The 25,182-nt window shown below is 33.5% G+C and overlaps 2 protein-coding genes across 7 annotated transcripts in view; both read right to left on the bottom strand.

Annotated features, from left to right (window-relative positions):
- Positions 1–813: 813 nt before the first annotated feature.
- LOC111710794 (protein unc-79 homolog) lies at positions 814–12,573 on the bottom strand. 6 transcript variants are annotated; one of them, XM_023484933.1, is made up of 9 exons: positions 12,361–12,573; positions 11,349–11,445; positions 10,728–10,937; positions 9,965–10,092; positions 5,693–8,726; positions 5,097–5,387; positions 2,991–3,077; positions 1,198–1,323; positions 814–1,081 (listed from the first exon to the last, which is right to left on the bottom strand). In XM_023484933.1, the coding sequence occupies exons 1-9, from the start codon at positions 12,372–12,374 to the stop codon at positions 899–901; spliced, it is 4,170 nt and encodes a 1,389-aa protein (XP_023340701.1). In that variant the 5' UTR covers positions 12,375–12,573; the 3' UTR covers positions 814–898. The 6 variants fall into 6 exon arrangements, with proteins under 6 accessions (XP_023340701.1, XP_023340702.1, XP_023340704.1 ...); XM_023484934.1 differs by lacking the exons at positions 10,728–10,937; positions 11,349–11,445; positions 12,361–12,573 and adding an exon at positions 10,579–10,637; XM_023484936.1 differs by lacking the exons at positions 9,965–10,092; positions 10,728–10,937; positions 11,349–11,445; positions 12,361–12,573 and adding an exon at positions 9,907–9,943.
- Positions 12,574–14,148: 1,575 nt separating this feature from the next.
- LOC111710796 (protein unc-79 homolog) overlaps positions 14,149–25,182 on the bottom strand; it is a 31,730-nt gene continuing 20,696 nt past the window's right edge. The window contains exons 22-29 of the mRNA XM_023484939.1: positions 24,253–24,339; positions 20,705–20,792; positions 19,706–19,778; positions 18,391–18,478; positions 17,775–17,859; positions 16,773–16,856; positions 15,428–15,492; positions 14,149–14,548 (exon numbers count right to left, since the gene is read on the bottom strand). Of these exons, the coding sequence (XP_023340707.1) occupies positions 14,347–14,548; positions 15,428–15,492; positions 16,773–16,856; positions 17,775–17,859; positions 18,391–18,478; positions 19,706–19,778; positions 20,705–20,792; positions 24,253–24,339 (772 nt within the window). The 3' untranslated portion in view covers positions 14,149–14,346. The remainder of the gene's footprint in view (positions 14,549–15,427; positions 15,493–16,772; positions 16,857–17,774; positions 17,860–18,390; positions 18,479–19,705; positions 19,779–20,704; positions 20,793–24,252; positions 24,340–25,182) is intronic.

Genomic DNA, 25,182 nt, shown 5'->3' with positions numbered 1-25,182 from the left:
ATGGTTAGGATCAAGGTTATGAAATGACATTGACCTGCTCCGTTTTGGTTTGAAAAAAGTTGTAAAAATGACAAAAAACGAGTTTTATGAAGTGACATATTCGATTTACAACAGTAAATCTAAAGGCGTGGTTTGATCAAGAATGAATGATAAATCCATGATTATTTATTTAAAAATTAATTATTCTCAAATGTTGTCTTTTCACAAAAATGACTTGCGAATCTATATTACTAAAGAACAGTGAAGTAAATTGTCAGAATTAAAGCCAGAAATCAGGCGCATCTCTTAACAGATAGTGAACAAATGGGGACCTACATTATTACATAAACACTACATAAACAATACATAAACACTACATAATCACTACATAAACACTACATAAACACTACATAAACACTACATAAACACTACATAAATTAAAATCATTATAATTTTACCTATTTTTATTCTTTATTGTACAATATTATACAATAAAACTAATTTACAAGTTTAATTTTAGTTACAAAGTTTATCGAATACAATGCAGCTTAATTCATTTCATACACATTTAATCATTAACTCTTTTTTCACAAATGTAATCATTAACTCTTTTCATACACATTTAATCATTAACTCTTTTCATACACATATAATCATTAACTATTTTCATACACATGTAATCATTAACTCTTAATAATTAACTCTTTGGAAACGAGAAACCATTTTTTGCTTTACTTCAGACATTACAATCTCCAATAAAAAGCATAAAAATGCAAATAAAAAATGTTCGGTCGAATTTTTAGAAAAATACTTTTTTCTCGCAAACAACAAAATTTAAAATATCATCAAGATAACTTAATTTTTAGTTTGAAATATCAAAGAATTACAACATCAGGTTTAAAAGTTAAAGTGATTAGTTTTAAACACTGAAGAATTGTTGTGTAGCATTAGAAGCTTGAAGCTCTATTTGACCCATCTTAAACTGCAACCTCTGCAACCAGTTCACCAAGCTGTTGTTAACCTTAGTATCTGTAGCCAGCTTTACTAGTTTAGGAGCTGCATCTTCGATATTCTGAAGCCGGACACAAATATGATCCGGTAACTAGAAATTCATAAAATACAATATCAATGGTAATGAAAGAGCGTATCGAGCTCCCATACCCCCTCCCCATCACATCCACTAATACCGCCAACCCCTCCCAAGCTCTTAGTACATACCGTAGTAGAGTAAGCATGGAGAACAGGACACCAGAGTGGCATCAGTTTAGTTAGAATAGTTGATCTACACTCCAGGAGTGCCTCCATTAAACTCAGAAAATGGAGGTTTACCATTTCAGCCAAAACCTGAAAATAAGAAGTTTACTAGGTTTAGTATCTCAACCTCATTCTGGAACCAGGAGAATATATAAGGTTTAGTATTTCAACCTCATCCTGGAACCAGGAGACTATATAAGGTTTAGTATCTCAACCTCATTCTGGAACCAGGAGACTATTTACGGTTTATTATCTCAACCTCATTCTGGAACCAGGAGAATATATAAGATTTAGTAGTTCAACCTCATCCGGGACACAGTTGAATATGTAAGATTTAGTACCTCAAGTTCTCAACTTGAACTTAGATATAAGAGAATAAATAAAATTTAGTATCTCAACCTGGACCTGGGTTCAGGAGAATATTTAAGGTTTAGTTCCTTAACCTGAACTTGGATACAGGAGAATATATAAGGTTTAGTATCTCAACCTGAACCTGGGTACAGTGGAATATATAAGGTTTAGTATCTCAACCTGGACCTGGATACAGGAGAATATATTAGGTTTAGTATCTCAACCAGGACCTGGATGCAGGAGAACAAAAAGGGTTTAGTATCTCAACCTGGACCTGGACATAGGAGAATAAAAAGGGTTTAGTATCTCAACCTGGACCTGGATAAAGTAGAATATATTAGGTTTAGTATCTCAAACTGAACCTGGATACAATAGAATATACAAAGTTTAGTTTTTCAACCTGGACCTGGATGCAGTAGAATATATTACCTTTAGTATCTCAACCTGGACCTGGATACAGGAGAATATAAAGGGTTTAGTATCTCAACCTGGACCTCGTTACAGGAGAATATATTAGGTTTAGTATCTCAACCTGAACCTGGATACAGTAGAATATATTAGGTTTAGTATCTCAACCTGGACCTAGATACAGTAGAATATAAAAGGTTTAGTATCTTAACCTGAACCTAGATTCAGTAGAAAATATAAGGTTTAGTATCTCAACCTGAACCTAGATACAGCAGAATATAAAGGGTTTAGTATCTCCACCTCAACCTGGATACAGGAGAATATATTTGGTTTAGTATCTCAACCTTGACCTGGATACAGGAGAACATATAAAGTGTGTATCTCAACCTGGACCTAGACATTAGAATATAAAGGGTTTAGTGTCTCCATCTCAACCTGGATACAGGAGAATATAAAGGGTTTAGTATCTCAACCTCAACCTGGATACAGGAGAATACGGTATGTATTTAACCCAAACCTGGACAACGGACAAAACAGAATATAATTTATTAAAAATGTTTGGATAAATTTATATTTTCAAGTTTCCAAGTTTCCAAGTTTGTTAAATTATATTAATATAGCTCTCCACAAAGTTGACTATTTTAAGTTTAATTAATCTGTCAAGGTCTTCCTTAAAGATACTTTTAATTTGAAACCAAAATGGCTAAAAGAGCATGTTTGCAAAAAATCAAAAATCAAATAATCGAAACCCGTGTTAACTTGGTTTTTTAAAGGTTTTAACTTAGATTCAAGGCAAAGCTGGGTTTCCAAATTAGTTAAAGAAAAAAGTACTAAAAGTACTAAAAGTACTAAAAGTACTAAAAGTACTAAAAGTACTAATATACATTATAAAGCGTAAAGTTGTGTAACAACAATATCTAAATCCTTTTGTGAACACTTTAGTTTTTTTGAAGAAATCCACGAATTGTCTTCAACAATTTGTTGAGGTTGTCAATTACCTTAGAATGTGAAACAAGCTGAAGGATTCCCGGAGTTACTTTAACCCAGAAGTCTAGAAGTATACTCGGAGCTAAGAGTTGCTCATCCTGAACACAAACAGATAAAAGGGACTTTATGCGTAATTTCGAGCCTGGCATGTCCGATTTACAACGAAACCCTTTAAAGTTTAGAAAGATATTCTTATTTATATAGCGGGAAAGTAAGTGCCTATAGAAACCGCACGAGTTACACTTGTTGTCTGGATAAAGGTTTAAAGGGTACCGTTGTGAATCGGACATGAATCAATATAAATTGAAGGTCCCTTGAAATTACGCTTACAGTCCCTTTATAGAGGGCGGTATAATGTTAAAGTGATAATTGAAAAGAAAAAAACATTTAATTAGAGAAAATTTAAATAATAGGTTTTTAGTGCGCTTAACTTTGTAAACATTTTGTAAACATTGTGAACCAAAAATCAAAAAGAGTTTGCGGATTTTATAAAAAAATTCTTGGATTTTCTGAACTTAAGAAAATCGAATTTTGTTGGAAGCTAATTTTTGAAATTTTGATCATCTATAAAACTTTCCTAGGGACATGTGCGGTCCCAATTAAAATTTGGTACCGATCAATTTAGTCGTTCTGACGTTTCTTGGATACAAAAAGACAAGCAAAGTATATACAGGGTGAGTCAAAAAAAGTGTGATTTGCGGCGCCTGGTGCAATATTGTACCTTTTTTGTGCAACTCTCCCGTATGGTGTTTTTTCAATATTTTTTGAATTTTTTTTTTTTGTGGTACTTCAATGGCCCAAAAAAAATCCGCATACCTTTTTTCTCTCAAAATCAAAAGTTCAGAAAAACAAAAATGTGTAAGTAAATTGTTTCTATTAAAATATAAAATTTTAAAAAGATTGGATAACAGAATATCAGAAAATTTGCAAAATTGTAATAAGAAAATTCGCATTTTTCAGTTCTGGTATAATTTTTACGGACATTTTTTTTTCAATGGTTTTTAAGGTTTCAACTGAACAGCGTAAATTTGATACTTTAGAATATACTTAGAAGAAAGGAAATAGAGAATTTAAATAACTTTTCCTTAAAAATTAGACCAGAACTAAAAATTGCGAATTTTCTTATTACAATTTTTTGAATTTTCTGTGATTCTTTGGTTCAATCTTTATTAAATTTTCGATTTCGATAGAAATAATTTATATACACATTTTTGCTTTTCTGAACTTTTGATTTAAAGAGAAAAAAGGTTCGCGGATTTTTTTTTGGTTATCAGAGTACCAAAAAAATTTACAAATTTTCAAAAAATATTAAAAAAACACCATGCAGGAGAGTTGCACAAAAAAGGTACAATTTTGCACCAGGCTACTCAAATCACACTTTTTTTTACTCACCCTGTAGATACTTGCCTTTTAGGGCGCTTCGCGCCCATCTTCTATTTAAATTGTGAACATTTTCTCTTTGTACACATTGAAAAACAAAATCAAACAAAAATTTCGCGGATTATATAAAAAATTTCTTGGAATTTCAAAATCTTTAAAATCTAATTTTGTCAGAGGAATTTTTTTGAAAATTAGATCATCCATAAACCTTTCCTGGAGTCACGCGAGGTCCCACAACAAATGGACCCGATCGGTTGAGCCGTTTTGACGTTCATGGATATAAACAAGAAACAGACAGACAAGCAATGTTTAGATAAATAAAAGGGTTTGTTGCCAAAACTTGTATTTGTTAAAACGATAGAATATGAAAGCTGTTAACTAAGTGTTGAATTTTAAAGAAAATGAGGATTCTAGATAAAGAGCCTTTTTATAACAAATAATGATATAGGAGAAAACCATAGAATCTTAAATGAATTGTTGACAGACGGTTTTATATTGGAAATAGATAGATAATTAGAGAAAACATTTGAATATTAAAGCGACCGTTGAAAAAAAATGGGATTATTTTGATTTTTAAGATTGTTGACAAAATGTTGCAATGTATTTGAATTTAATAAACATTAAAGTGAGGCATTATTTAAAATAATATCCAGCTCACATTATATCTTCTGCTCTTTATTGAAAAATTTAGAATATAAAAAAAATTGTAAATTTAAAAAATAAGATAATAATAAAACCTTGTTGTTTGATGTTGGTTTAACATGCTCGAGGTAAACTGTCCACAGCTGGCACAGGATAAACGCATGGAAGAGAGAACACATATGAACCACGCTAGTTTTACTCTGCTCCGCAAACCCTGCCAGGATCACCTCAATATGATCAGCTATGTGACAGGATGCCTCCAGAGGTATAGGTTGACAAGTTCGACCTTCTCTAACCCCAACAAGCATAGTATAGCTTACAGCTCCCAGGAGCAACCAGGAGAGAAGACGGATGTGTGAGACACAGTCCAGGAACTCCTTAGGACCCTGGGATAAGTTTTGTTAAGCGCTTTGGATCGTTTAAAAAAATGATATTACTTAAAAGATTTCAAAACTTTAAAACGATTAAAGTTGGCTTTTATTAAATTGCAAAAGCTTAACCCGAAAATAAATAGAAAACGATATAAAACCGATCGTAACCAGACATTCGTTTGTGCATCCTATATTGGTCGTTTCTTGTATATATCTCCTGTCAGGGTCCATCATTTAGAACAAATATTTAGAAAACAATTGTTTTTCCATTAAAGAGAAATACAGACATCAAACTTAATCAACTAAAGTAAAATCGCTACCTGGGAAACGATCATGTTTGGAGGATTGAACAACCAGGGTAGATATTTCGTCACAAACTTGACATCTCGATCCCCCGACATACGAGCGATCTCAAGCGCAAGGAACTGAGACAATCCGGCTTTAAGGATTCCTCCCAGTGTATCCTGGTTCAAGCTCATAGTAGTTCCACGCACATTGGACTTAACCTTGCTCAGGGTATGCACGTCAGCTACAAAATCCACAATATCTGGTATATGGGGTCGGAGACACTCTGTGGCTCCAGTATGGATCGGTCCGGTTAATCCCATCTCAATGGAGGGAGCATCGTCTAGTATGGAACTAGGAGGAAGCTCCCCTTTAGCATCCTGGAGCATCATGCTCCCTAGGTAAAGGAAGTTTACATCCGGGATACAAGTTTTATACTTTAGTGCATGTACAAACTCTGCAGTAATAGCTTTCGTTATCGAATTCTTATCTCTCTCCTTATTGAAGGTTTTATTGCAGAAGGAGCAAATATCCACTAGATCCTGGAACTTGAAGGTACAGGATTGGATTGCAAAACAAATCACCTTAATGATGGGTTCCAGTATACTCCGGTGGTTGTTGACCCCAGGCATCTTCATAGTGTAAACTATGAGGGAGAGAACGGGACCAATATTGGAGATTTTTGCATTTTTGGTTTGAGACTCGATCTTATCTTTTGATCCGTCCTGGCTGCTTGTCAAGAGAGCAAGGTTTCGGTAAAAGTTTTCCAGCGGAGCAAAGACAGAACCCCAGTTTGTCACGTGATCAAACTGTATAAAAGATAGATAACATGTTATGTTAGGTAGACTGGTGTTTAAAGTTTCCTCCAGGGTAGGTTTTAAGCTGCCAATATTCTCAAAGAAGAGTTGCATTGGAACTGTCGGAGACAGCTCGCTAAAGTCGTTCAAACAACTCACAATTGTTGAGAAAAATCTCTTCCGCTGGTTTGGATCCAGATCAAGTTTAAAGAGCAAAGGAAATATTCCATTAGTTGATAACTGTTGTAAGGATACTCGTAGAAACTGCCTGGCAACACTCCTAGGGTTTCCAGGTATAATGATGAGCGATCCTTCCTCCTCCCAGGAGTAGAGAGACATCCCAGCTAATCTTGAAACCACGATGAATATCTCCGGGAGTAGAGGAGCTGTTAGCTCCGGGTCCCGGTGAACTAGGGTGTTCAGTACAACAAGACAAAGAGACAGCTCTGGGTGGGAGTATTTCTCCTGTATAGCTCCACACCTGCTGCATCGATCTATCACTGTATCCTCTCCTATTCTCAGATGGCTTTGTCTAGTCAGTGGTTGAGTTATTCTGTAATCTTTTGATTGATCAAAGGAGCTCCGTGACTCTACATTATTCCATCCGACATCAGTAGATTCCTCCTCTTCATCCTCTTTCAATACCAGTCCCTGGGGCTCTTGAACCGCTCCAAACCTTCTCTTCCTAACTTCTTTAACTGGTTCCGAACCATCCTTTTCCACATTTTCTTTCAAAAGACAAACTTTAGAATAGTTTGACTCTCCTCCATTGTGCTCACCATTCTCTGAGGCTATTTTTATCTTTGATGATAGATCTGTCTCGACCAGGGGGACACAGTCCTCATTCTGATCATTAGATCCTAGAACCTGCCAAACCCGGTCTAGTAGGGACAGGTTGTTAGTCTTGTTCCGCCCTACTCGTCTAGGTTCCTGGTTTCCTATGGGCAGGAGTCTCTCCGGGGGTGGGTGGAGGTACTCCTCCTCTTCCTCCTCTGATACTCCTTTGGTTAGTTGAATCTTATCTCCTTTCCCAGGAGCAGTCCCTATGGTTAAAACGTCCATGAGGCTCAAGGGACTAGGAGGAGAGTTGAAGAACGGACCCTTTCTCCGGATCTGTCTAGAACCTACCCTAGGATCCTGCCAGGTTGTAAACTGAGTGTTATTATCAACATAAAGAACCTTTCCATTATCCATCTCCTGCATTGTCCAACCAAGGGGGAGTCGTTCTGAAACCAGTGCTTCATTCTCCGGATTAAACTCACTTAAATCCGGGTTCTGCTGGGCTAACAGGTTGAAGAACAGAGGATTCTCAACACTGATATTCTTCGGCAACCCGTCCGAGCTATCTGGGCTCGAGGAACGGACATTTTCAAAAATGGTTTCAAGTTCAACTTCTTTCTGATCCAGGGCAGGGTTTTGTTCCTCCTCCGGGTCCTCCTTAGGATTACTGGTTGGCGAGGTTCTGCTGTTGTAAGCTGAGTTCTCCTCTGTACCCTGGAGAGTAGCTGTACCCAGAGGACCTATGGAGGTTTCACTCAGCTCTCGGGATCTCATGGTTAAACCAAATCCTTCCTGCTTTCCAAATTTGGAGCAAATATGGACATGAGCAGTCAGACTGTTTAGAATTATCCGGATCAATCCGAGAACTTTCTCACTCAAGGTTTCAGGTTCGGAGAAATTGTATTTGTAAACAATGACCAGCGCTGCTTCCAACCAGTTCTTCCGGGTGGTTGGCTCCAGGTGCCACAGTGTGTACCCACAACCCTGATATATCAGGTTCTCTCTGAGTATGGAGTGAGTGGGTTGCCAGTTGGCAGCATATCTTGGAGGAAACGGACTTTTTTGCAATATCAATACAATATTGGATATAAGGAAATTCCCAATAGGAAAGTTATTATCCATAACCTGAGGGATGTTGGCGAAAAATGAAGAAAACTGTGAGGTTGAACGAACCTTGTGAGGCATAGTTGTAAACCTGGATTCCTTATCATCAAACCCTAGCAGGGAGAATAGGCATTGGAAGCACTTCTGCATGTGAATGTACTCCAAGCTGTTTTTGTTCTCTGGTATTTTAGCCTGCTCCGTGTGTGACAGGAACTGCATGAAGAGAAATACAAGAAGATGGATCGTTTCCTTCTCTATATTCTCCAGGTCCATACTTTTAGCTGCAACGTCCTTGAAGTCCAACTCATCTGGGATGGTTCCTGGATTGCTGAGAATCCGAGAGATATGGGTTGGACCTAGCTCAGAGCCGGTCTTGGAGATTTTATGCCTAAACAAAATAATTAAGTTTACAATTTGCATAAATAATTCAAAAACCTTCATACTATGTTAGTCGTTGCTTTTGGATTTGTTTTTCAGAAAATCTCAAGATTACTAAAAGTTGGAAATGCTTTAAAAGTTTGTTTTCTTTCGTTGCAAACAAAAAGTTAAGAATTAATTTTTTTTTAAATATTCTTTTAGGAAAATTGTTTGAACAAAAAAGTTTATTTTTATCGAGTCTTGTTGACTTTTTATTTTTATTTAAAATCTAAACTGAAAATGTAAACTTAAATTTTGTTCATAGGTCCTCAAAAAGTGTTAATCAAAAAGAATTGATACTTCAGAGAAGACTGTGTATGTTTCATTCAATTCATAGTTCCGTGGAACTTCATACTTCTTTACTTTATTTCTTTGATGCACCATGGTTTCAAGTTGTTAGGTAATTAGCATTGAAAGCATAATCTTTTATGGGTTACCCTGTATCCTACCTTGTATTAGGAGCTGATTCAAGTCTCCTGTATCCCCTCTCATCCTCCTGTATCCTACCTTTTATTAGCAGCTGACTGCTGTCTCCTGTATCCCTTCTCATCCTCCTGTATCCTACCTTGTATTAGGAGCTGATTGCTGTCTCCTGTATCCCCTCTCATCCTCCTGTATCCTACCTTGTATTAGGAGCTGATTCATGTCTCCTGTATCCCTTCTCATCCTCCTGTATCCTACCTTGTATTAGGAGCTGATTGTCCTACCTTGTATTAGGAGCTGATTCATGTCTCCTGTATCCCTTCTCATCCTCCTGTGTCCTACCTTTTATTAGGAGCTGATTCATGTCTCCTGTATCCCTTCTCATCCTCCTGTTCCCTACCTTGTATTAGGAGCTGATTGCTGTCTCCTTTATCCCTTCTCATCCTCCTGTTCCATACCTTGTATTAGGAGCTGATTGCTGTCCCCTGTATCCCTTCTCATCCTCCTGTATCCTACCTTGTAATAGGAGCTGATTCATGTCTCCTGTATCCCTTCTCATCCTCCTGTATCCTACCTTGTATTAGGAGCTGATTGCTGTCTCCTGTATCCTACCTTGTATTAGGAGCTGATTGCTGTCTCCTTTATCCCTTCTCATCCTCCTGTATCCTACCTTGTATTAGGAGCTGATTACTGTCTCCTGTATCCGTTCTCATCCTCCTGTATCCTACCTTGTATTAGGAGCTGATTGCTGTCTCCTGTATCCCTTCTCATTCTCCTGTATCTTACCTTGTATTAGGAGCTGATTGCTGTCTCCTGTATCCCTTCTCATCCTCCTGTATCCTAGTCCTCCCGTCCTCTGATCTGCCCCCTGAGCGGACGGATAAACCCATCCCGGCCGGAGCAGAAATAGTCCTCTAAAATGTTCGCAATTGAGAAGATTTTATAAAGATATGAAATATTAAAATATATATTTATATATATCAAAAGGACTAAGTGTCATTTTCATGTGACCTGGCTTCCAAAGATAGCAATGCCCGATTCACAACGGCGCCCTTCAAACCTTTATCTGATCAATAATGAGGAAGATATTGTCGTTTTTCTAGGTTTCACAGTGTTCAATTCTGATCACTCCTATAAGTTTTCTTGCAGTAGAAATGCGCAAGTCAATTTTGTAAAAAATAATCGTTCTCAAAATTATAAATATTGATTTATATTTCATACCCTTGTTAAATGCAAAAGGTCAAAAATTTGATATTAATTATCAGATTTTAGATAATATTTAGTTTCAATTAGGAACAAATCTTAAATTTCATTAATTTAAAACTCTTCTATCTGATATTTGGTAAATTGGGTCTAAACTGTGTCAGGACTGAATTGTTTATGATTGTATCATGTATCACCTTATAAGGATAGGTTTGATGCTGAGCTAAGGATCTGTATCATGTATCACCTTATAAGGATAGGTTTGATGCTGAGCTAAGGATCTGTATCATGTATCACCTTATAAGGATAGGTTTGATGCGAGCTAAGGATCTGTATCATGTATCACCTTATAAGGATAGGTTTGATGCTGAGCTAAGGATCTGTATGAGTCGGTCCCACTTTTAATCCTTGTTCTAGATCCATCCCCTCCACCACCTCTACCTCCATCCAATCCATTGCCAGTACCCTCTCCTCCACTCCCTCCATCCATCATAATACCTCCATCCGTTTCTATTTTACCCCCGTCTACTCCGTTCCGAACACCATCACCTCCATTCTAAATATGGAAAAAGTTTTGATTAAAAAGACAGTGAGCGTAATGTCACGTAACCCTCATTGCAAAGATGTTAACGCCCGATTGATCAGATATGAATAAGATGTCAATGTTTATTAATCTGATTACTTTCAATTCTAGTTTCTCTACAGAAATGATAAAATAATGTTAAACCCAGAAAAACTTTAGTTTACACGTTATTGATCAGATAAATGTTTCAAGGGTACCGTACCGTACCAGCATTGACTTTATATGGAAAGACACTCAATTATCCTGAAACTTTAAGAGTTAATTCTTAATTGCAACAAAATTTTGCTTAAATTAGAAATTTTAAATCTAAAATTTGACTTAAATATAAAGTTTTAAAAATAACAATGTTAAGTTTTGCAGATATTTGAAAATATATAATCTAACCTTAGTATCCTCTATATCCCTATCTGAATCCTGTTCCAGTATCTCACTAATCACTGTATCGAACCTGGAGTAGAAAAACTCCCAAGAAAGAACATGCCTATGGTTCAAATTGACATTTCAATACTTTATGTTTGATGTCGAAAACTTAAGACAGAGTATTGAGTTGCTACCCGGTTTTGAAACCCAAGTTTCATGATTTAGGTGTCACTTTTTTTGAAGAAAAAACCATGTTGATAATTGAGAAATAACATTCACGAATCATCAGGATATAAAGATATAAGGATTTGAGGCAAAAGGTTAGCTATTTCAGCTAAAGGCTCATCGCTTAGGAAGATATAAAGAATTAGAATTCTAAAGTTTGGGAAGAGTAATCAGTTTCTTTATGAAAAATATACATTTTTTCCTGTCACTGAGCATGTTGAAGAGCTAAATGAAAAATCAGTTTCTTGCTGTATGTTTAATTGTTTGAAATATCAATATCCCTGTCTATAAGTATGTTTAATTGTTTGAAATATCAATATCCCTGTCTATAAGTGTCTATAAGCATGTTTAATTGTTTGAAATATCAATATTCCTGTCTATAAGTATGTTTAATTGTTTGAAATATCAATATTCCTGTCTATAAGCATGCTTAATTGTTTCAAATATCAATATCCCTGTCTATAAGCATGTTTAATTGTTTCAAATATCAATATTCCTGTCTATAAGTATATTTAATTGTTTGAAATATCAAAATTCCTGTCTGTAAGTATGTTTAATTGTTTGAAATGTCAATATTCCTGTCAATAAGCATGTTTAAATGTTTGAAATATCAATATTCCTGTCTATAAGCATGTTTAATTGTTTGAAATATCAATATTCCTGTCTATAAGTATGTTTAATTGTTTGAAATGTCAATATTCCTGTCAATAAGCATGTTTAAATGTTTGAAATGTCAATATCATGTTTAATTGTTTGAAATATCAATATTCCTGTCTATAAGTATGTTTAATTGTTTGAAATGTCAATATTCCTGTCTATAAGCATGTTGAAAAGCTGGTATAAAGATTTTAGGAGATGAGGCCTATCTTCGCACACAACATCAAACTTGAAAATAAAAATTTAAAAATCATTATCTGGCAGTTTTATGATTCTATGGGTACTAGAATAAAATTATTCCATCCAACGAAAGAAGCTAATTTGTTCAAGCAAATGCTATTTCCAAATTAAGGAATTAAGTCTTTGCCACAAACTTAAATTTTCAAAAACCCTATATCTTTGCAACATGGTGGCGTAGACCTTTTATGTTTTAAACTTAGATTATTTGATCTAAACGATTTCATGGTTTGAAATATCCAAGGTCTACGACATTGGGATACAAAGATATAGGGATTAGAAAATCAGAGTTCCTGACACAGATTCAAGTCGTTTCGTGGATCTCTATTTCTATCTTAGAGAAAAGTTATCTGCTGTTTGATTTTATTTCAATATAGAAGTTTTAACTTATTTTTGCTTGCTTTCTGTTCAAATTAAAAAATATTGCAGCTCATCTGCATTTAGATTAAAACTTAAAACTAAATTAGAGAGACAATCAAGAATATGGTCCCAAGGCTATTGAAAAATAAAAGATTAACTAAAAGTATAGACCTCTGGCCACAGATAAAAAGAAATAAAAAAACATCGTTTATTTAGTTTCCTTTCTTATTAAATTTGATCTTCCAGGAAAATCAATATTATGTTTTAGATTCTTGAAAGTTCAGGGATTTAAAAAAAATTATTTTACTCGTCAAATCCTGAAAAGCATATACTTTATATTTTCATCTAAGTTTTAGATTACATATTTAAAATAAGTTTAAATACGTCAATACTGCCTTTTCTCAAACCTTAGAACCATTGTTTGTTAATGTTCGGTTTCGATCAAAAATAACAATATCAAAAATTCTCGAAGTTAAAAATAAAAATTCTGAAAAAAAAAATTTGAAGGAACCCAAAATTACTGAAAAAGTACTTGTGAATGTGAATGTAAAAAATGTTCCAATTTCTAATTCCTAAAAAAACCAAAACAATAACACTATCAATAAATCAATCAATTTGAAATATTTAGTATAAATATATATAATTCGGCTAACATAGATTTAATTTTGAGTAAATTGAGGCTTTTTAAACGATGTATTTTAAAAAAGTAATAATAAAATAAGTTTGAACGCTGTTACCGAATGTTTCTATTTGTATCAAAAGTTAAACATCCAATATAAATCAAGAAATAATTCACAATTCATAACAAAACATAATTCGCCATTTACCTCTTTTAAAAAAACAGTAATCCATTTCATTGCAAATTGAATTTCTTGAAGGTCAAAACTTTGTATTGTTAATCCACACAAATAGAAATAATCCGTATCTTGTTTAGTCCAATAGATAAAGTTAATTCCTTCCTTAATCCTTTAAACGACGGATAAATCTGAAAACCCACACCCTCTACTCTATAGACCAATAAAAGTTCAGGGGCCCCGATTTCAAGCAATTCTGCCCCTTTAGTAAAAGTAAATTCAACCGATATGAACCATAAAGTCAGACCGCGTCAATCTTGTTGCACCATCAAGTCCTGTCCATAGATCTAGGTACAGTACAAACTGGGACCGAAAAGGTTGACCCGGCTCGGAAATTCAAATTTACTACGGCTGCCTGTGATTTAAACATTTATAGAAAAATTAATTGAGTTTTTTTCCAAGAACTCTGATCCCTTCATCTTTGCAACTCAATATCATAGACCTTAGAAATTTCAAACTATGTTAAATAACATAATCTAAACTTGCAATATCAAAGGTATACACCATCAGGTTGCAAATATATAAGGATTAGAAAATTTGACTCTATTCCCTTGTCCCGATTCAATATATGCCATTTAGACTAAAATAAGGATTTAGGTTTAAAAAAATGTTGGAACAGGTTAAGTCTAATTGAGCAAAAAACATCCCCTTAGTCGGGTTCATAAACTAAAGAAATTAAACTTAAGACTTCAGATAAACTTGAAACTTATATCAAGAGGTATATAATAGTTGTTGGTTGGTTCCTTATCATGTATGGTTCCAATATATACGGTTGATCTCTGGGCAACATGAACGGAAATATCATCCATAGATGAGAGGAGGAGACAGAACGCATGAGAGAGAACGCTTCTCAATCGTTGGCTTTGACGAACAGGACCAGAATCCAGGAACCTGGTTCAAACCCTTTGTTATGTACTCAGAGCTGGGAATGTGTAGGATATTCATAGTTCCCTTGATACTGATATCCACTATGGGCACTTTTAATTTAGGGAACAATTCCATATATATTCCTCCTCTGATCAAAGCACCCTATAACACCTGATTGGGTAAGATTACCATGCGGGATATCGAATAAATTAATCTGCAGATTAACAAAAGATCAAGATCGAGTATTGATCTCGATATCCACAATACAAGAGTTTCTAGCTCTGGGCGGAACTCTAGGCGTTGAAGGGGGTCCCCAGTTTGATCTTTTCTATGAAAATATTGTAAACTCAATATCTCCAACTTTACATTGGTCCTTCAAACAGTTAGAGCAGGAAATCAATTTGTCCAGAACTTCAAGGAGAGAAATTTTATTTTTTCATTCATGGGATCTTGTTTAGCAAAGGTTTAAATAGACTAAAAACGTACTGGGGTACGGACAGTATTCGTAAGAATCCACGAAATTCACAAAAAAAAGTTTTTGCAGTTTTTCTGGCATCCCCTGAACCTTGATAAGATGGGCTTTGTTTTGTTCCTCAGATTTATTTTTAAATACCTGAACAAGACCTTAAAGAAGAAAAATTAAGTGCAAAGGGGCAACGGAATGGTGGACTCAAGGTACTAATGCAAGGAAAATTAGTTGCAGTTGCGTATACTCTGCGTACATATTAAAACCAGCTCTCTCTGGGTGGAATTTGTAAACAAGAATAGATGCATCCGTGTTCGTTTTCTATCCGAGGAGATTAAAAGCATTAAATGAATATTTCATTGATTTTTTATGTGAAAGATGGTTCCCATGTCAGGCTACGACATCCGTCTTGTATTTACATTAGATAACAAGGTTTCCTGAATACTAAGGTCGTCTTCTCAACAGCAGCGAACCTTCTCTTCCAATCAGCATGATTGAAATCCTTAAATATGTTTAATAAAAGGACTGGAAGTGTACTTTAAAGTGACTCTCCATCCAAAGAAGGCAATGCCTGATTCACCCTTGAGCCCTTACATCTTTAGCAGATCAATAGTGTGGAAGGTCTTGTCGTTGTTTTCCCGGGTTAGAAGTGTTTACTTTGAAAATACAAATATTTTTTCTGAATCCAAGATAAATGCGCGAGTTACTTTTTACAGAAACCACAATTGAAAATTATCCGTTTTAAAAATTATAAACATTGATATCATATCCATTCTTATGGCAACGGTTTAATGGGTACGTTGTGAATCGGGCATTGACATCTTTAGAAAAATTCCTTGAAATTATGCTTACTGCCCCTTTAAAAATTATATTTCTCCACTTTGAGAAAAAGTAAGAAATCAAAATCTAAAATAATTTTTTTTTAAAGTTGAATATCGGTAGTTTTTCATGTAAAGTTATTTTTTATTAACCCTGTATTTCAAATGTACATGATTTATATTTCATATTTGGGTTGATTAAGTAGAAATAATAAAAGAAAATAATATTTCAGGATTAAGTTCGAATTGTTTAATTTCTCTGTTTAAATCCCTGTAATGCATAAAATCTAAGCTGATTACATTAAAGAGGGCCATTTACCCTTTAAATATTAATCGAATAAAATATGTTGAAGATATCGTCATTTTTCTAGCTTTAAAAGTTTTAATTCTTGAAATCTCTTCCATTGTCTCTGTAGCATGGAAATACGGAAGTTAAAAATATTTATTAATGTAATGGATATCTCAAGCATACTTGATCAGAGAAAAGATTGAACCAGAATATTCTGGTACTATAGTAAGTTTAGATACCTGATCTAATATAATCCAGAATATTCTGTTACTAGTACTAGTTCTGATACCTGACCTAATATTTTCCAGAATATTCTGGTACTAGTACAAGTTCTGATACCAGAATAGTCTGGTACTAGTACTAGTTTAGATACCTGATCTAATATTTTCCAGAATATTCTGGTATTAGTACTAGTTCTGATACCTGATCTCATATTTTCCAAAATTTTCTGGTACTAACACTAGTTCTGATACCAGAATATTCTGGTACTAATACTAGTTCTGATACCAGAATATTCTTGTACTAATACTAGTTCTGATACCAGAATATTCTGGTACTATAATACTAGTTCTGATACCAGAATATTCTGGTACTAATACTAGTTCTGATACCTGAATATTCTGGTACTAATACTAGTTCTGAAACCAGAATATTCTGGTATACTAGTTCTGATACCTGATCTAATATTTTCCAGAGTATATCCGATCCTGCTCTGACTGGCAAGCTATGTAGAAGAATAGGAACAGCTATTGTGGCAATCTGAACATTAATTACAAGAAGTGTTAATTGATTACAATAAGGGTCAATTAATTACAAGAAGTGTTAATTAATTACAATAAGGGTCAATTAATTACAAGAAGGGTAATGTAATTACAAGAAGGGTCAATTAATTACAAGAAGGGTAAATTAATTACAAGAAGGGTCAATTAATTACTAAAAGGGCCAATTAATTACAAGAAGGGTAAATTAATTACAAGAAGAGTTAATTAATTACAAAAAGTGTCAATGAATTTGAAAGTTAGGTCTATAAATTACAAGAATTGTCAATGAAAGTTAGGTCAATAAATAACAAGAATTGTCAATTAATTTGAAAGTTAGGTCAATAAATTGCAAGAATTGTCAATGAATTTGAAAGTTAGGTCAATAAATTACAAGAATCGTCAATGAATTTGAAAGTTAGGTCAATAAATTACAAGAATTGTCAATGAATTTGAAAGTTAAGTCAATAAATTACAAGAATTTTCAAAAAATTTGAAAGTTAGGTCAATAAATTACAAGAATTGTCAATGAATTTGAAAGTTAGGTCAATAAATTACAAGAATTGTCAATGAATTTCAAAGTTAGGTCAATATTTACAAGAATTGTCAATGAATTTGAAAGTTAGGTCAATATAATAATAATTGTCAATGAATATCAAGAAGGCAGTACATGAAAGTGTCAAAGAATTACAAAGATACTCAACAAATTACAAGAATAGATAAAGCATTACACGCCAAGTTATTGAATAACAGAGGAATAATCAGATGATGAATGAGTGTGAGTAAATGAAAGGATGAATCAACCAGGGGCAGGGACGTGTTTTTTGGGGGGTTTCACTCCCTTCATGTGGGAGTATCTCATGAAGTTCTCCCCTGACTGAGGGAGAAGAGTGAATGAATGAATAAATTAATGACCCACCTGAGAATGGTTTGTATCTAACAGTTTCCATGTGGTCGGAATGATATATTGAGCCTGCAGCCAACAAAACATCTTCTTATATTTCCTGAAATTATTAAGATTTATGTTATATCATAGTTTCTATTCATACACAGTTAGAAGTGAGGCGGAAATTTATGGCATCTGTTAAATTCTAAGCCCAGCTTCAGCTCTGTTATAAATTTTTTAAAGTCTACTTTTCTTAAAGCAATTTCTTTCTTCAATTTGTACTAATTTAGACTTCAATCTTTTAATCTTTGCAACCTTTGATATTTCAGGATCCAAAGAGTGATCATAAAATCAGATTGTAAACGTTTTGAATTAAACATTGCATTTAATATTATTTATGCGTACAAGTACAAAAGGATAAAGATATATAATATTAGCGTTAAATGATTATTTTTTATGTTTAATTGATAGAAATAGTTGAAAAAATTTTAGTAAAATATTCTTTAAGTTTGATATGCATAAAGAAAAGATTGTTATACCATTATAACACTATAATATTTAAGAGGAAAACCAAAGTAAACGTGTAAAACAAAGAATCTTTTAACAGATTTTCTAAATTTTTATTTTTAATCCTTGGTTGAGATCTTACTTGGACATCTCTACTAAACCATCCTCATTGAGCGCCAGACACTTTAGAGCATCCAAAGTATAGAAAACTATATCTGGTTCATCCGTCTCTGCTTATCAAAACAAAAACAGAGTTCTATACTTCTATACAAGACTAGGCTTTTACTTCTATTTAAATTATGAACATGCTCTCTTTGTTTTTATAAAAAAAATTTTAAATTTTTAAAAAAATTTTATTTACAAAAATAAAAAAAATTTGAACACAAATTTTTAAATTTTGATCATTCATAAACCTTCTCTGGGGTCACGTGATGTCCTACACAAACTTTTGGGGCCGATCGGTTCAGCCGTTTTGACGTTTTTTGGATACAAACAAACAGACAGACAAGTCAAATTTATATATAGGTACTAGCCTTAGAGGGCGCTTTGCGCCCATCTTCTAAATTAATTGTGAACATGTTCTCTTTGTGTACATCGTAAAACAAAACAAAAATAATTCGCGGATTTTCACAAAAAATTTCGTGGATTTTCAAAATTTTCAAAAATTTAATGGAGATCGAATTTTGATGGAGACAAATATTTAAAATTTCAATCATTCATAAACCTTCCCTGGGGTCCCTAGATGTCCCACAAAAAATTTGGGCCCGATCGGTTCAGCCGTTTTGACGTTTATTGGATACAAACAGACAGACAGACAGACAGACAAGCCAAATTTAGATATAGATTTAATGATTACACAGTATAGGATAAAGTCTTTGATTGTATATAATACTACTACTTCTCCCATTTCCCTTACATTGGGCCCGAGTAAAACTAATTTTACATTTTTATTTATAAATTCTGTTTTAATATTTATTTGTTTACTTGTTTGCAGGAAGCCATGATTTGCCTTATTTTTAGATTGGGAAATTCAGTCGAAGCTCTTTAAATTCAATAATATTGGGGGAATTCGTCACATATATTCTTTTAAACTTCTGAAGTATAAATAATTTGTTTTTTTGTATATCCCAGATACGGATAGCAATTTGTTTTGTTGTATATCCCGGATATACGGAAAGCAATTTGTTTTGTTGTATATCCCGGATATACGGATAGTAATTTGTTTTGTTGTATATCAAGGATACGGATAGTAATTTGTTTTGTTGTATATCCCAGATATACGGATAATAATAAATAAGAAACCCAGCATAAAGAATAAAACTAGAGTTTAACTTCATGCTCTTTTGAAGTAGTAAAAGTGGAAAAATAGTATGTTTTACATATGAAAGTTTTATATCTATATATATATTGCTTTATATCCCTGATATTAGGATAATAATCTGTTTTGTTTTATTTCCCTGATATGAGTATAATGAGCCTGTAGAGTAGTTGCATGAAAGGAGGATGATCTTCAACCTCAATCAGTCCATCCTAGAATTAAAACTGGTTTTAAATGATTTCCTTTCTTCCTTTCCTTGACTTTCTCCATTTTCATCCTTACTCCCTTTTGTCCTTTTATCCTTTCTTTATTTGATCCTTTCTTCATTTAATTCTTTAGTTTTTTCATCCTTTCTCCCTTTTCTCCTTTGATCCTTTCTTCATTTGATCCTTTATTTCTTTCATCCTTTCTCCCTTTTCTCCTTTGATCCTTTCTTCATTTGATCCTTTATTTCTTTCATACTTTCTTCCTTTTGTCCTTTCATCGTTTCTTGATTTGTTCCTTTCTTCTTTCCATATTTTCTTCCTCAGATATTGTTTCTTTGTTTCTTTCTTTCTTTCTTTCTTTCTTTCTTTCTTTCTTTCTTTCTTTCTTCCTTTCTTTCTTTCTTTCTTTCTTTCTTGCTTCCTTTCTTCCTCTCTTTCTTTCTTTCTTTCTTTCTTTCTTTCTTTCTTTCTTTCTTTCTTTCTTTCTTTCTTTCTTTCTTTCTTTCTTTCTTTCTTTCTTTCTTTCTTTCTTCCTTCCTTTCTTTCTGTCTTTCTTTCTTTCTTTCTTTCTTTCTTTCTTCCTTTCTTTCTTTCTTTCATTCTTTCTTTCTTTTTTTCTTTCTTTCTTTCTTTCTTTCTTTCTTTCTTTCTTGCTTTCTTTCTTTCTTTCTTTCTTTTTTTCTTTCTTTCTTTCTTTCTTTCTTGCTTTCTTTCTTTCTTTCTTTCTTTCTTTCTTTCTTTCTTTCTTTTTTCTTTCTTTCTTTCTTTCTTTCTTTCTTTCTTTCGTTTATATTTTATCTTAGCATAAATTCTTACTTTTCTTTTATCCTTTTCTCAGACTTTAAAGATATAAAATGAACGTTCTCGAAGTTGAAAAAGAAGTTTATGCGTAACCCCATTTTTTAAATTGCTGAACGCCCCCTTAACTTCACCTTAATTTGTTCTAAATCTAGATCAGTGAGAGAACTATCTGAATCTGATCCATCCTCAGGCATCGTCTCAACAGTAGTTTTGAAAGTGCTAAAAGAAAAATAAATTTCAAACCAACTTTTCTATACAATGAAGACGAAATTTTATTTCAGTTTTGATTGTTTACAAGCTTTTTTAGAATTACAAGTTTACAAATAATCAGAGAGAAGCTTTCTTTATCGACAGCTTCTCTTTGTTTCCATGTTTATGTGTCTCTGCATGCTGTTTAAAAGCTTGATATAAATCAAAAATGAAATCGAAAGTTGTCTTCATTGTATTGATATAATCGCCTACCACCATAGCGTTAACATTATTAGGTTATTGTGTAAGGATGTAAGGATCGTTTTCAAGTTTAAAACATTAAATGTGTTTTTACTTTGAGTTTGAGTTATTTATCGCAGTGTAAAATTGTAATCTCGATAAGTTTTCTTTTATGACACAATGCAAAAAAAATTTCTTTTATAAAACATATTAATCAAACCCATTTTTAAATTGTTTTGGTTAATATATTTCATCAGGTGAAAATTTGCAAAACAAAGCAAACTTATGCAATTATGAATAGGATGCGGTACATCTTAGATTCCTGTACAGCCTCTTTAAATAGGATGCAGTACATCTTAGATTGTACAGCCTCTTTAAATAGGATGCAGTACATCTTGGATTCAAGTACAGCCCCTTTAAATAGGATGCAGTACATCTTAGATTCTAGTACAGCCTTTTTAAATAGGATGCAGTACACATTAGATTCTAGTACAGCCTCTTTAAATAGGATGCAGTACATCTTAGATTCTAGTACAGCCTCTTTAAATAGGATGCTGTACACATTAGATTCTAGTACAGCCTCTTTAAATAGGATGCAGTACATCATAGATTCTAGTACAGCCTCTTTAAATAGGATGCAGTACATCTTAGATTCTAGTACAGCCTCTTTAAATAGGATGCAGTATACTTGGATTCAAGTACAGCCTCTTTAAATAGGATGCAGTACACATTAGATTCTAGTACAGCCTCTTTAAATAGGATGCAGTACATCTTAGATTCGAGTACAGCCTCTTTAAATAGGATGCAGTACACATTAGATTCTAGTACAGCCTCTTTAAATAGGATGCAGTACATCTTAGATTCTAGAACAGCCTCTTTAAATAGGATGCAGTACATCTTAGATTCTAGTACAGCCTTTTTAAATAGGATGCAGTACATCTTAGATTCCTGTACAGCCTCTTTAAATAGGATGCAGTACATCTTAGATTTTAGTACAGCCTCTTTAAATAGGATGCAGTACATCTTAGATTCTAGTACAGCCTTTTTAAATAGGATGCAGTACATCTTAGATTCCTGTACAGCCTCTTTAAATAGGATGCAGTACATCTTAGATTTTAGTACAGCCTCTTTAAATAGGATGCAGTACATCTTATATACTAGTACAACCTCTTTAAATAGGATGCAGTACACATTAGATTCTAGTACAGCCTCTTTAAATAGGATGCAGTACATCTTAGATTCTAATACAACCTCTTTAAATAGGTTGCAGGCAGTACATCTTAGATTCTAGTACAGCCTCTTTAAATAGGATGCAGTACATCTTAGATTCTAGTCCAGCCTCTTTAAATAGGATGCAGTACATCTTAGATTCCAGTACAGTCTCTTTAAATAGGATGCAGTACATCTTAGGTTCTAGTACAGCCTCTTTAAATAGGATGCAGTACATCTTAGATTCTAGTACAGCCTTTTTAAATAGGATGCAGTATATCTTAGATTCTTGTACAGCCTCTTTAAATAGGATGCTGTACATCTTAGATTTTAGTACAGCCTCTTTAAATAGGATGCAGTACATCTTAGATTCCTGTACAGCCTCTTTAAATAGGATGCTGTACATCTTAGATTTTAGTACAGCCTCTTTACATAGGATGCTGTACATCTTAGATTTTAGTACAGCCTCTTTAAATAGGATGCAGTACACATTAGATTCTAGTACAGCCTCTTTAAATAGGATGCCGTACACATTAGATATTAGTACAGCCTCTTTAAATAGGATGCAGTACATCTTAGATTCTAGTACAGCCTTTTTAAATAGGATGCAGTACATCTTAGATTCCTGTACAGCCTCTTTAAATAGGATGCTGTACATCTTAGATACTTGTACTGCCTCTTTAAATAGGATGCAGTACGTCTTAGATTCTAGTACAGCCTCTTTAAATATGATGCAGTACATCTTAGATTCTAGTACAGCCTCTTTAAATAGGATGCAGTACATCTTAGATACTAGTATAGCCTCTTTTAATAGGATGCAGTACATATTAGATCCTTGTACAGTCTCTTTAAATAGGTTGCAGGCAGTACATCTTAGATTCTAGTACAGACTCTTTAAATAGGATGCAGTACATCTTTGATACTTGTACAGCCTCTTTAAACAGGATTCAGTACATCTTGTAAAATCTCTTAAAAATTTGAATATTTAAAAAATGGACCTCATGGTATACTCATCTGTAATCATGTTAATCGTGAATAATAATTTCATATTTAATTGTACTTTATTTCAATAAATACTTTCAGAGTTTAAAATGATAATTTAAACTTTTTGGAAAAATTTATTGTATTTTGTCATGAAAAGATTTTGAAGAATATATCGTCAAATAACTAAAAAATGAATTATTTTAGATTTTCTCAACTCTCCCTAATCTTGGCAAATCAATTCCCCCGGGAAATGATTTTGAATCAGTTTTATTTGCTGAAATGTTTCACTACATAGAATCTAGATTCTTAGAAGCTAGGAACTTAAACTAGAAACTAGAAACTAGAAACTAGAAACTAGAAACTAGAAACTAGAAACTAGAAACTAGAAACTAGAAACTAGAAACTAGAAACTAGAAACTAGAAACTAGGAACTAGAAACTAGGAACTAGAAACTAGAAACTAGAAACTAGAAATTAGAAACTAGAAACTAGAAACTAGAAACTAGAAATTATAGAAACTAGAATCTAGAAACTATGTTACCTAAATAAATCAGCAGTAAACTTTGGTACCTGGAGAAAACTACAGTATACTATGGTACCTGGATAGAACTACAATAACATATGGTACCTGAAGAGAACTAACTATGGTACCTAGAGAGAACTACAGTACCCTGGAAACTATAGAAACTAGAGTCTAGAAACTTTGGTACCTGGAGAGAACTACAGTATACTATGATACCTAGAGAGAACTACCGTAACCTATGGTACCTGGAGAGAACTACAGTAACCTATGATACCTGGAGAGAACTACAGTAACCTATGGTACCTGGAGAGAACTGCAGTAACCTATGGTACCTGGAGAGAACTACAGTAACCTATGGTACCTGGAGAGAACTACAGTAACCTATGGTACCTGGAGAGAACTACAGTAACCTATGGTACCTGGAGAGAACTACAGTATACTATGGTACCTGGAGAGAACTACAGTAACCTATGGTACCTGGAGAGAACTGCAGTAACCTATCGTACCTGGAGAGAACTACAGTAACCTATGATACCTGGAGAGAACTGCCATAAACCCTCCAATCCCTGGTTGTCGTTTCAAGGTTTCCTTTTTATCCTCTGCTATTAGTGTATGTCCAATACTGCATTCAACAAAATATATTACCTATTCCACCATTATTGAGAAAAACTGCAAATTTGAAACTAAACTTGACAAAAATAGTTTTTCTCAAGTTAATTGATAAAGTTAGTTGCTGAGATTAAAGAGAATATTTTCAGAAACGGAAACTGTATCACATTAAAGGGTCTCTATGTACATTAAAGGGACTGTATACGGGTAAAGGGAACATATTAAAGGGGTTGTATACATATTTCAGGGATTGTATACATATTAAAGATATTGTATACATATTTAAGGAATTGTATACATATTAAAGGGATTTATACATATTAAAGGGATTGTATACATGGTAAAGGGGTTGTATGCATATTAAAGGGGTTGTATACATATTAAATGGATTGTATACATATTAAATGAATTGTATACAAATTAAAGAAATTGTATACATATTAAAGGAATTGTAAACATGGTAAAGGTATTGTATACATATTAAAGGAATTGTAAACATGGTAAAGGTATTGTATACATATTTAAGGGATTGTATACATATTAAAGGTATTACATACATACTAAAGGGATTGTTTACAAATTAAAGGAATTGTATACATATTAAAGAGAGTGTATACATATTAAAGGAATTGTAAACATGGTAAAGGAAATTGTAAACATATTAAAGAAATTGTAAACATGGTAAAGGTATTGTATACATATTTAAGGGATTGCAAACATGGTAAAGGGAATTGTATTCATATTAAAGGGATTGTATACATAATAAAGGATGTGTATACATATTAAAGGGATTGTAAACATGGTAAAGGGAATTGTAAACATATTTAAGGGATTGTAAACATGGTAAAGGGAATTG

The sequence above is a fragment of the Eurytemora carolleeae genome, unplaced genomic scaffold, assembly GCF_000591075.1.
Source record: "Eurytemora carolleeae unplaced genomic scaffold, Eaff_2.0 scaffold1065, whole genome shotgun sequence".
NCBI classification, from domain to species: domain Eukaryota; kingdom Metazoa; phylum Arthropoda; class Copepoda; order Calanoida; family Temoridae; genus Eurytemora; species Eurytemora carolleeae.
Note: the sequence above shows the minus strand (reverse complement) of the source record. Positions and strands in the feature narration are given on the sequence as shown.

Coding starts and splice junctions, on each gene's coding strand:
- LOC111710794 (XM_023484933.1), bottom strand. Junction 8,727..9,964: donor CAATCAGCTCCTAATACAAG/GTAAGATACAGG, acceptor TATTTTGTTTAG/GCATAAAATCTCCAAGACCG. Junction 5,388..5,692: donor CAAACATGATCGTTTCCCAG/GTAGCGATTTTA, acceptor AACTTATCCCAG/GGTCCTAAGGAGTTCCTGGA.